Source organism: Leptosomus discolor, chromosome 6 (genome assembly GCF_034619465.1).
Source record: "Leptosomus discolor isolate bLepDis1 chromosome 6, bLepDis1.hap2, whole genome shotgun sequence".
Taxonomy (NCBI): Eukaryota; Metazoa; Chordata; class Aves; order Leptosomiformes; family Leptosomidae; genus Leptosomus; species Leptosomus discolor.
In genome coordinates this window covers 9,873,199-9,885,824 of record NC_141396.1, presented here as the reverse complement: position 1 = coordinate 9,885,824, position 12,626 = coordinate 9,873,199, and the positions used below count along the sequence as shown (strand labels likewise).

Sequence of the window (12,626 nt, the reverse complement as noted above, 5' to 3'; positions counted from 1 at the left end):
GCCTGGAAGGATGCAACTCGGCATCCCCCAAGAGTTTCAAAAGGCACTCCCAATGCCACCAAAAAGGAATAACCATTCAGCTTTTTCACATGTTGTGACATAGTCTCAGCTATTCAGAGCTCTTTCCCAGGGTACTGCCCTAAGTTAGCATGAACTGCAATTGACTTTTCTTGCTTAAAAAAATCCAGAATACCTTTTCTCCCAGTGGGAGCCCTAACACATTTCCCTACAGAATCCCAAGCCTCATCTGGAGACACTCAGCCAACAACACTGAGCTGCCCAGACATCCAAATCGGTCTTAGCCACGCGCCCGCCGTCACAGTCAGACAGAGCTGGAACCCCAGCCATGCTGCTTAAGCCAGTCCTTTGCCACCCGGAGCATATATACAGATTTACCATACATCTGAAAATGCTGGTTCCACCCCAAGCAATCTGAATTAGTCTTTTTCATGTTCCAGCCACTAGCTTACATGCGATATTCCTCCATCATGTGAAGGGGAAAGAAATGGTTTCTTGACTCACACGCTTCACTAACCAGCATGTTGCTTGACACCAAAACATTGTCACTGTGCCTTTTCACTGCACCTCATGTCCACACCTCAGTGGGTGCTTATAAAGGATTAACTTTTCGTTCCTATTAAAATTTGAGATGATACTTCCCAAAGCACGCAACTTTCATCATACAGATGGGTAAGCTTCAGGATGGAGAACTAAAGCAACTTCTTGCAGCCAGTATGCGTTGAAGCAGGAATAGACTAAAATCTCAGAGGACTCCTAGTCATCACTCCTCTGCTCTGGTCTCCGACCACATTCTCTCTGTATAAACAAAGGCTCTGGCCACCGCAGTGTTTTCTGGCCTGCTGTAAGATATTTTGCCATTCCTCGCAAAGGAATCACTGATGCTTAAAAAAGAGGCCGCCTCAGTCAGGCTTTTCTCACAGTGCCAGTGTCTCTGTCTAGGAGTCTGGTTGTCAAGAAAGTATAGGGAGATGCAGACAGTGAGACTTGGCAAACTGAGCATTTAAAGGCAATTCAGTTATAACGGATTAATGAGCACATTATTATTGTTCCAGATCAATATTAGTCCAAATTGTAAATAAAACACTTCTGTCAAATAACTAAGGGTATTACATTTACAAAAATTGCATCCATAGCAAAAGAACACTCCACTTCTGGAAACCTCAAACCTGGCTTGTTCCTAGCAAAGTTTGAACATTGCTTTTGCCCAAGGAAAATTAATTCCTGAAGGTGAATGGTAACACAAGGGTAAAAGCACGTTTTGAACTGGGACATCAGTCAGGGCCCCAGTCAGCAACAGCAAGTCTAGATCATGCAGATGGCAAAGTGTCACTGAGGAAGGTGAAATAAGAATTCCTCCTGCGTGAGATACTTCAAAGTTCAACTACAGACCCCTCTGAGAGGGATGGAGTGAGGCTGGGAGAGGGAATGTTGAAAACATTCTGCTAGATAGACAAAGAGACAGCTCTTCACCTTGCACCTATAAATAGGTGCAACTCCTTTTCTATTAGGCTTCTGTATGATGAATAAATATGCCTAGTATGAGCCGGAAGTTGGACTCCAAGTTCAAACTTCTGCACTGTAACGGGTCTGCGTGGCGAGGTTTTGGTAGCAGGGGGGTGTTACAGGGGTGGCTTCTGCGAGAAGCTGCTAGAAGGTTACCCCTATGTCAGGTACAGCCAATGCCAGACGGCTTTAAGACGGACCCACTACTGGCCAAGGCTGAGTGAATCAGCGATGGTGGTTGTGCCTCTGTGATAACATATTTAAGAGAGGAACAAAAAAAAAGCTATTGCACAGCAGTAATTGCAGCGAGTGAGAGGAGTGAGAATATGTGAGAGAAACATCCTGCAGACGCCCAGGTCAGTGCAGAAGGAGGGGGAGGAGATGCTCCAGGCGCCGGAGCAGCGATTCCCCTACGGCCTGTGGTGAAGACCACGGTGAGGCAGGCTGTGCCCCTGCAGCCCACGGGCGGTGGAGCAGATGACTGCCTACACCCCGTGGAGGGCCCCCACGCCGGAGTAGGTGGATGCTTGAAGGAAGCTGTGAACCTATGGGAAGCCTGCACCAGGACAGGCTCCTGGCAGGACCTGTGGCCTGTGGAGAGAGAGAAGCCCATGCTGGAGCAGATTTGCTGCCAGAGACCCCGTGAGGGGGGCTCGCGCTGGAGCAGTTGGTTCCTGAAGGACTGCACACCATGGAGGAGACCCACGCTGGAGCAGTTCATGAAGAATTGTAGCCCGTGGGAAGACTCACGCTGGAGAAATCATGGAGGACTTTCTCCCATGAGGGGGACCCCACACTGGAGCAGGGAAAGTCTGTGAGGAGTCCTCCCTCTGAGGAGGAAAGAGCAGCAGGAACAACTGAGTGATGAACTGACCCCAACCCCCATTCCCTGTTCCCCCGCTGTGCCGCTAGGGGCGGGGGGAAGAGGGAGAGAAATCAGGGTCAAAGTTAAGCCCAGGAAAGAAGGGAGGGACGGGGGGAAGGTGTTTTAATATTTGGTTTTATTTCTCACTACTCCTCTCTGAGTTAATTGGTAATAAATCACATTTTTCTGAAGTCGAGTCTGTTTTGCCTGTGACGATAAATGCTGAGTGATCTCCTTTTCCTTATCTCAACCCCACAAGCCTGTTGTTATATTTTTTTTTTCCTCTCCCCTGTTCAGTTGAGGAGGGGGAGTGATAGAGTGGCTTTGGTGGGCACCTGACATCTGGCCAGGGTCAAACCACCTTCAAACTTCTGCACATACAAGACCAAGCCCATTTTCTGAAAGAGTCACATTTCCAGAGTCACAACAGCCCCTTCCTAATGAGAGGCTAATGAGACCTTAGTCCAGGGTTCTACACGACTTTAACATTGTGAATAGGATTACAAAAAGCATGACAATTCTCATGAAATACAGGGAAAATAGACACCTGGCCTCAATCCAACAGTGGAAATCAAAGGATCTTTAAAATCTGGGCACTAGTAAAGAGCATAGGAAAAAAGAGTCCTCGGTCCGTTCTGGGAGGTTTGGATGGAGTTGAACTTACTGGTCAAACTCAGCCTTTTCCTGAGTTTTGACTTTTTAGCAACAATGCCACACAGATTTCAGGAGACAAGAAGACCTTGGCTTTGCTCTTCCTCAGCATCTTTTTACTCAGCGTATGAGAGAGAGAGAAAGACAGATAGTCATTGTATCATTTTAATCACGTGAAGGGAACTAATATATCAGCATGCTTACAACAGGGTCTCCTGATGAAAAAATGCTCTGAACAAGGGCTGGGTTACTGTGGTAGGGTCTTCCAGAACATCAGGACTGATTTGTGTGCGTTCAGTTTGGTTTAGAGCTTTTCAAAATGTTGATAAGCTTAGTCCTGTACATGCTAACCAGTGCATCAACCACAGCCCTCCAGTCAACAGGAATTAATAGGCATTCACTACTCTGGACTCCCTAAGTCAAACTTAGGGTGTTCTTACTATTGTAGCACATACTACCATGTAGTGTGCCTCATGCAATTATGGTGTCACATGCACAGTATAGGGCTGGAAAGAATGGCCGCCTCTGTTATTTAGTACATTTGTTTTTTATTTTCATGGCGTTGTTTAACTAAAAGCAACTACATACAGTATTTGGCGCACTGTCACATGTAATCAAGAGATAATGTCAATGGAATTGCATGTTGTCACAGGATAACAGCCTCCCGCTGTTGCTGAAATGCCAAATTGAAGCTGAGGCATTTATGGAAAATAAACGTCAAGTCAAAGGCAAGATGTTTATTTTAAAAACAAGAGACATGGATCTTGTGGCAATGTTCCATCATGTCTCTATTTCTCTAATAACAAATGCCCAATGTGAATAGAGCCAAGTGACAGTTTCTTCCTGGGACAACATGGGGAGGGTGAAGCCTGATCACTTCACATGAAGACTTGCAGAGTTGTTTCTCATCTGTTTTCCTTCAGTTCAGGTCTTAGTCAAACTGTCTAGGTAAAGAACACAAAATGGTTTTTCAGTTGTATGCTAAGTTTACAAAGAGATTTAGGAGGACAGCAAGAAGAAATGCATTCTTAATTTGCTTTTACACAGCCCTTTTTTTCTCCAGAGAAAGAATGACAATAACATGAAGCTCACTGAAGTAAATGGGAGGCATTCCAGGCATTTCAGCAGGCTTTGACTAATGCCTTAAGAGAACAAACAGTTAATATTTTAAGAGGATATTATGTTAATAATGGTGGTGCCTGAATTTGATTGCAATGAGGGCATGACTGGACCAAGTCTGGCTAAGGAAGACAAGACCGTTCTGGGTCATAAACAGCAATGCAGTCACCCCTTGTGCCTGTCAGGCAACTGCTCGTCCTGGCTGCTGGCCCACGGGAGACTTCTGCTTTGTCCACGCCAGCCTCACAGCCACAAAGAAACTGCTCCTTCACTTCATTTCTGCAGTGAAACTTCCTTAAATCCAGCTGGTTACCCAGTAGTGAAGATGACCGCGTTTATTTTTCCTTGCATGGGGAAAACTGAAGGTTACTTGTCAAGACTCGAGTTGCTGAGATATGATAAGAAACCATGTTAAAGCTAAAAGTAAGAGTTGGAAATGTCCGGATCTTAGACATGATGCAATCTGATCCAAAGTTGTAGAGTTTTGTCAAACCTAACTATAAAGGCCCGAGCGATAAGACATCCACTCTTACTCCTGGCAACCTAATGGGTCTGACATCCTAAAAGCTCCTTCAGCTATTCATATAAAATTTTGCTTTTCATCACATTATCACTCATTAAATCTCCTTGTACTCATCTAAATTATTCCTCTTCCTCCCTGAAAATTTTTTCTTCCTGCAACTACATTAAGAGATTATGTCTTCAAGAAGCTAAAATTGCCTCTCCACTCTCCTCATTTGCTAACCCCACCAGCCTTCTCCAAACGTGCGCCACCTCTCTGGCAACATCCTCCCTCTCCAACCCATCTCACAGGACATGTAAGAGTCCCAAGAGGTGGTACACAGAGCTGAGAGCATCCCTGCAGATCCAGGGTCACTTTCCAGCAACAAATCCCCTGCCTGTCCCCAGAACACAGAGCTGGCAACAGCAAGTCCACTGCCCCCTGTGCTGCCCTAGCTGCTGCAACAACGAAGGAAGGGGTTAGGCCCAGTGCCCAGCTGCATTCCCAGTCTCCTGCCCCACTGCTGGTGCTGCTGACATTCCCCAGGGCAGCACTGTGTATGTAGATGCATAGCCACGCAATAGGGCCCTCATCTTGCAATCTGTTTTGCGTGGAGAGAGAGACAACAAGACAAGCAGGAAGCTGTGCAAAGCATCACAAAGGGCTGGGTTTAAAGATATACTCAGATAACCCACTTCAGTTCCTCAAAAGTTGAAGCTTCACAGCTCATGGCAGCAGAGTTCCTCAAATCATTTGATTTTCATCGAATCAATCCATTATCCTCTATGCAATATAAGACTGATCTGTTCTAACAACTACTGAGAGTTTGGGTTTCTCTGGGGTTTTTTTAATGACTTCCAAGAGAAAAAATAAATTAGTTGCTCATTAAAAACTGTGATCAGGAGAGCAAGTAGAAACAATCCATTTCTGTTCTGGAAGCCCTTCTCTTGACCTGACATCCTTAAATAATACACAAAAAAAAAGCTATATTAAAATCATGTTAAGGAGCTGTCTGAAATTCAAAAAAAACAAGGAAATTTTGAGTTAAAGGAGATTTGCAAAAGGTAGCGCTCTGAAAGGGGTTAAGCCTACAGTGATTATTTGGCTGCTCTGTGCTGCAAGGGCCAGAGGGGTGTTCTGTACAGAAATCATAAATTTGCTTATTTTTCCCTTTGGAGATGCATTGTTTCCCAAAGACGTTCTGGCTCCAGCTCTGATCTGGCATTCCAGATTGATGCGTGTTGAACCAACAAAGATACTGGGAAGCAACACATGATTATGCATCTTCTGGGTTGTTGCATACTTGCTAGTAATATCCTTTACTTCTTCAGCCTTTAAGTTTACAGTGGGATGGGGATCTGATCAGAGGGCTTGACAGGCAAAGAGCTAACATTTGATGAGGTTGTAATTTTTATTACCTATGTAAGGATACCATAGCAATAATGGAGCTGGACAGATGACAGATGGATGATGTTCCACAACTAGCAAGCAAAACAGCTACATGGTACCCCCAACACTGCTCCCCACTGTCAATTGTCGTCTTCAGAAAAGCGTTTAAGATTTTATCAGATTTTAATCTGGCTGATTCTGCACTGAAATGAACTATGCATGTTCCCAAAATCCATCCAAGAGTCTCAGCTGTGAAGGCTTTGGTGTGGTGATGCACCACAGGGCTCATACCCATTTTAAGTGTTCCAGCTAGATGCAGAATATAAAAACCTGATTCTATCCCACAGCCCCACTGTCCTAACCTGTTTTCAGATTACTATTTTTTTAGTTGGTATTACAGATACCAGTCCTGTACAAATATTCCTAGCCATAGTCCTTCTGCTTTTCATTCAGCATAAGGTCTCCCTCTGTTCTTGAAGATGCCATGCCTCCCTCCCTTCCCACCAAAGAGGGTCACGCTTTGGTCCAGCAGATGACAAGCAGCAAAGCAAAGTCCATGGGAACGCAAGGGACTGGTTTGCCAAGCAGCAGGTCTGCGCTGGTGTGTGGCCTTTAGTCAGGGTTAAGTAAACAGCATGTAAATAAATAAATAACTTTCTCCCAGGTTGTGACCTTGTAAATCAAGTCTAAGCCTGGAAGAGATTTTTATGGTCCAGCTGGAACAGTGGAGCAGTCTTAGCAGAATAAATATATATGGGGGGAAAAAATAACTGTGCCTTCCAGTAGCTCCCAAACTGCTGTGGGGAACTTTTGGTCCTGCTGTAAGACATGCTGATGAATAAAAAAAAAAGGAGAGAGGAGACCTCGCTCTCATTTACCCAACAGCTGTTTCACATTATTTTAAGAGGTTTAAAAGAGGAGAAAAACAGTTAAATGCACATAGGAATAATTTTCCAGCTTTGGAGTCGAATAGAGGGCTGAGCAAGTAAATGAAAATCCAGCCCAACTAGTTCCTAGCAGCAGGTTTCATGAAAGCGGATGGGAGCTGGGCAGGGATTTGCTCGGAGTCTGTTATCTGGGCATTACAGCTCCCAGATTCTTCATGTACTTTATGGCTTATTACCAAATAACAGCATCAATACTTAAGAGCACTCTCAAGATTTAGCGTGGTTTGACCAGACTGGGTAAAAGCTACTGGCTCCGTTTTAAAATGGCCAGAGAGACCTGTTGGATGCAACAGAGGAAAGGCAGAAACGGGAGTTGGGACTTCCACCGCTCAGCCCTGCAGTGGCTTGGTCTGGCAGGGCCGGGAAAACGGGGCTTGCGATGGAGGGATGCACGGGACAAACCACAGCCGCGGTCCCTGCACGGAGCCCGTAGCCAGAAGGTTTTACACGAGGTGATGGCCAGGGAGTCTCAGGGGGTGCACGCGCTGGAGCAGGAGGCCCTGGTGACTGGGGAGCTGCAAGCACGGGGCTATTTCCCAATGAGGACATCCCATGGGAGGGTGTCCGTTGCTTTTCAGTGGAGAATGATGCCGACAGCGCTGGCATTTGGTATTTGACGCTTTCCAGGTGTAAAGAGGTGTGTGCCTGGCCACGGAGGCGCGCAGGGTGGGTACCTCTGGCGTGAGACGCGTCCTCCCTCAGCGCTTACGCCATCTTAACGCTGCGCATTCGGAGCCCACCTCCCTTGGGGCTGCAAGGAAAGTGACCGAAACCTGACTTTGGACCAGGGTGGCTGTAAATATATTGGGGGTGGGGTGGGGTGTGTAAACCTGCTTTCTCCCCAAGCCCCATTCCGGAGCGTGTTACGCCCGCCGAATGACACCCTGTCGCTGCCAGCCCGCTCCCGCCAAGCAGCGGAGGGCGCACCGGCAGCCACGGCACCTGAGGGCAGGAGCCCACCCTCTGCTGCCCACGGGGCACCCCCCCCCCCCCCCGGGACACCCACCCTGCCGTACGGCAGGGTGGGTGTCCCGGGGGGGGGGGGGGGGGTGCCCCGTGGGCAGCGGGCAGGGCGCAGGCAGAGCACTTACACCTACGAGAGCTACAGGCAGGGCACGGTCAGGGCGGGGCCTCTAGGCTCCGCCCCCCCCCACCTCCCGCCCGCGATGCCGATTGGCGGCGGGCGGTGACGCGCGGGCGGTGGGGCGGTCCGGCGGCGCGGCGCGGGGCCATGCGGCAGCCCGGGGCGGCGGCGGCGGCAGCGGCGGTGGCGGCAGCGCCGCCTTCTTGCCCGCGGCGCGGCGGCCGGAGCGCCCCGCAGAGCCATGGGCGATGGGTGGCTGCCGCCCGACTGCGGCCCCCTGAACCGCTCCGTGGCCTGCGGCGGGTGGACGGCCGCTCCGCCGCCCGGGAGCGGCCAGGTGGCCGCCGAGCAGCTGTCGGAGGAGTGGGCTGTGGGGATGAGCTTGCTGATGGTCCTGGTGGTGTTGCTGATCGTGGTCGGTAACGTGCTGGTGCTCATGGCCATCGGGCGCACGCAGCGGCTGCAGACCCTCACCAACCTCTTCATCGCCTCGCTGGCCTGCGCCGACCTGGTGATGGGGGTGCTGGTGGTGCCCCTCGGGGCCACGCTGGTGGTGCGGGGCAGCTGGCCCTGGGGATCTTTCCTCTGCGAGTGCTGGACCTCCGTGGACGTGCTCTGTGTGACGGCCAGCATTGAGACCTTGTGCGTCATCGCCATCGACCGCTACCTGGCCATCACCTCGCCTTTCCGATACCAGAGCCTCATGACCAAGGGTCGGGCCAAGGGCATCATCTGCACCGTCTGGGCCATCTCCGCCCTGGTCTCCTTCTTGCCCATTATGATGCATTGGTGGCGGGACGAGGACCCCCAGGCACTGAAGTGCTACCAGGACCCAGGCTGCTGTGACTTCATCACCAACAGGGCTTACGCCATCGCCTCGTCCATCATTTCTTTCTACATCCCCCTCCTCATCATGATCTTTGTGTATCTCCGGGTGTACAGAGAGGCCAAGGAGCAGATTAGGAAGATCGACAGGTGCGAGGGCCGGTTCTACGGCAGCCACGAGCAGCCGCAGCCACCCCCACCCCCTCACCACCAGCCCATCGTCGGCAACGGCCGAGCCAGCAAGCGGAAGACCTCCCGCGTCATGGCCATGAAGGAGCAGAAAGCCCTCATGACTTTGGGCATCATCATGGGGGTGTTCACCCTCTGCTGGCTCCCATTCTTCCTGGTCAACATCGTCAACGTCTTCAACAGGGACCTGGTGCCGGACTGGCTCTTCGTTTTCTTCAACTGGCTGGGCTACGCCAACTCTGCTTTCAACCCCATCATCTACTGCCGCAGCCCCGACTTTCGTAACGCCTACAAGAAGCTGCTCTGCTGCCCCCGGAAAGCCGACCAGCGGCTGCACACCAGTGGCGGTGAGCTGGCCCACCTGCCCGGGGGCTTCATCAGCACCGTGGGCTCCCCCGAGCGCAGCCTGGGAGGGACCTGGTCCGACTGCAACGGGGGCACGCAGGGCAGCAGCGAGTCCAGCCTGGAGGAGAGAAATAGCAAAACGTCCGAGTTGGAGTCCAAGGTATAAGGGGGGCATGGGGGGCAGCGCCGGACCTGGGACAGGGGGAAAGGCAGGCAGGGAGGCAGGCACACAGGAGCAGAGAAATCCCCAGCAGCTGCCTGGTGGTAAGGCTGGTGCCAAGCAAAACTGATCCCTGTCTTAGCGGAGAGAGAGCGGGTGTTTACTTAGGAATAAAAGCAGGTGAACTCGTGTACGACATACCTCATCCGAAACTACGGCAAACAGGAAACCCACTGACCAGAGAACAAAGAAAGTAAACAGCCTGTCCCAAAGATAGCCAGCTTGTATTTAGGGGGAGCGCTTTCGGAAAGGGCTGTGGCAGCCCTTCGCTCGGGTGAGTTGTCCCAGGACCGTGCTGGTGGTTGAACCCGAGCGTGGAGGTGCTGTTCGTTGGCCACGGAGTTCGGCTGCAGCCGAGGTCCCAGCCATCCCCCGCCTCACCTGGGGCTGTTGTTTGCCCCGGTTTCATTCCCTCACCCGCAGCACTGGGTGGATTTTGGGGAGATGCAGGGTCCATGCTGCAGGTGCTCCAGGCGGAGAGTACGGACCCACGGGCAAAAGATGAGTTTTAAGCTCAGAGTAGCTGTGCTCTGCATTTCCACAGAGTAGTGATGGAGAAAAATAATGAGTAACGAGGAGCACAGGTATATTTTGAAAGGGAGTAAAAAAACCCAACCCCCAGTCTTGTGCTTTTTCCCTCTGCATCGGCAAGCAGTGAGTTATTTTGCTTATCTCCTTCGGCCAGACAATAGCAGTCAGGCTGAAAAGCTTCTACCTCAAACTGTGCATATTGTACAGGGGGATAAACGGACCATGTTTATATTAAACAGCATATTTACGTACCGCTAATAGTATTTTATGAAAAGGGGCGGGGGGGGGGGGAAGCGAGGAGCCTTCTGCAGCTTGTTCATTGTAATTACAGATGAACAGGGGGGAAAAAAAGTCCTGGCAACAACAAAAATTTACTGCACATTTTTTTTAAAACTGGCGACAAAGCCATTTTTTTGCACAGTGTTAAGAGTTGTAAAGTTATTTGAAGATGTTACTTGCACACACGTACACACAACGCAAATCAAAAATGAAATGGAGGTTTGAATAACACCAACCCTGAAACTGATTTCTGTTTTTGTCTGATCTGTTACAGTTTTATTGAGAGAGTGACTTTTTTAATATTATTTTATGAAGGTACTGTAAATATGTTCATATTATAAATTAAAATATCTTAAGAGACTTTATTATTTTTATTTCCAAATGCCCACGTGAATCTGCTGTTACTTTGGCACTTGTATGTCATTTACGTTTTCCTCCTGTGTGTGTTTTATAATGTATTTATACTCTGGTGCGATTTACTACTGTGTAAGTAATTGGTCTATGTGCAATAAATACCTTTGCAGCACAAGCAAGCATGTCTCTATAGGTTTTGAAACAATACCTACCTATAATGGGAAGAACAGCATTTGTTTTTCTCCAAAGATGGCTCAGATTACTAATACAACTCTATCTAATGGCTTTTCCTGACACAGTATTGTAAAAAACGTGTTTGAAACCCAATAAGGTTGTGTTCCTGTTGCACCGAGGTCTGCTGACTTCCCTTAAAATTAATGGGTAAAGACAAGGTGTTTCCACTCTGATAATGAATGCACTCATTTTCTGTAACTATTCGTTTCTGGACTGTATTCTTTTTTTTTTTCGTCAGGAGTGTGCAGCTGGGAGTCAGGAGACCAGAATATTTAAGGTTATGGAGGATGCTTAATTTGAAAGCTAGAAATGGTCTCGAGCAGAAAGAAATCTCCGTATGCGGTACACCCCACTCCACAAGTAAGTCCGCCTCGTGCCGACGGTGGGCCTGATCCTGCCCGAGCAAGGTGGGCAGTGTCCGCTCAGCGGGACCGGGTCCTGGTGCTGAGCATGGAGGCGGGGGGATACCCCTGCCCAAAAAGCAGCCAGAGGAGGCTTGTGCGCTGTAAGGGGAGATGGCAGCCGCGGAGCCGGTCGCAGGAGTCCAGACTTTGGTTCCCTCTTACTGTAAGAAAGGAGTTAACCTCTGAGGGAATGGCTGGGGCATAACTGGAGCGGGATTGCAGTCTGGGACAGACTTAAACACCCCTGAAACCTCTTCTGTGTCACTGGGTGAAATAAATCTACCTAGTTTGTAGATCGTAAAGCTAATGGTCATGTGCAGTGTGGCTTCAGCGTGCTGCTGACAGTCACATATTCCTTGGGGGCCAGATTATGGTAACTGAATGTGATATTGTGGACTGATCCAAGTAAGGAGGTACTGTGAACAGAAGGGCTGCAGATTTGTGTCCCTGGTCCAAAAGATTGTTTCCCTTTATTGCTTTATGCAGGTATGCTGTATCCTTGTGGTTTCATAAAGTTTTCATTACTGCAATGAATACATGGCAGATAGAGCAACAAAAAGGCAGTGCAGAATAAAAGTGAAGCCATTTTTAGCTTTATTAAACTCAGAAGAATAGTTAAATGAGAAATCAGCTCCCAGGAAGAGCACTTCTCAAAGTGAGTTCTTTAGGGTGGTGACCAATGGTTTGTTTTGGAAACTATTTGGGTTTTTTTCATTTTAAAAATTAGGGAATTTGTCCTTTGCAATTTTTAATGATATATTTTCAGAAAAAAAAAAAAAAAAGCTAGATTTTTTTATGTGAGGACAAAAGGAAACAGGGAAGTAAATAATACTTTTGCATTGATGTTACTGGGGTTTGATGTGAGCTACAGTTAATGGCGTCTCTCTTGATAATAGTGAAATGGGCTCCTTAAAATGCCAGGTGACATCAGATCAGGTGCTGAGTGAAGTAGGCTCTGCCACCAAATTTTTTTTTTTTTTTTAATGTGGTTTTGTCTGTGATTCCAGCAAAGACAACAGGACCAAAAGGGTGCACAGGACGGCAATGTCTGATGCCAGTGTCTGCAGCGAGGTGTTGGCTGCTCATGTCAGGGTCAGGACAGGATGAGGAGGCAATGCTGCCCTCCTCCTGCACGTTGGGGATCGCTGTGAGCCACAGCAGGAC

At 48.8% G+C, this 12,626-nt stretch overlaps 1 protein-coding gene across 2 annotated transcripts; it reads left to right on the top strand.

Annotated features, from left to right (window-relative positions):
• Positions 1–8,322: 8,322 nt before the first annotated feature.
• ADRB1 (adrenoceptor beta 1) lies at positions 8,323–11,365 on the top strand. Of its 2 annotated transcripts, XM_086466582.1 has the most exons (2): positions 8,323–9,600; positions 11,297–11,365. In XM_086466582.1, the coding sequence occupies exons 1-2, from the start codon at positions 8,323–8,325 to the stop codon at positions 11,351–11,353; spliced, it is 1,335 nt and encodes a 444-aa protein (XP_086322708.1). In that variant the 3' UTR covers positions 11,354–11,365. The 2 variants fall into 2 exon arrangements, with proteins under 2 accessions (XP_086322708.1, XP_009960290.2); XM_009961988.2 differs by lacking the exon at positions 11,297–11,365 and having other exon boundaries at positions 8,323–9,606.
• Positions 11,366–12,626: the final 1,261 nt, after the last annotated feature.

Bases quoted from the DNA above. Each gene is read 5' to 3' on its own strand.
- ADRB1 (XM_086466582.1), top strand. From the start codon at position 8,323: ATGGGCGATGGGTGGCTGCCGCCCGACTGCGGCCCCCTGAACCGCTCC. The intron at 9,601-11,296 runs GTATAAGGGGGG...TTTTTTCGTCAG, and splicing joins CGTCCGAGTTGGAGTCCAAG to GAGTGTGCAGCTGGGAGTCA.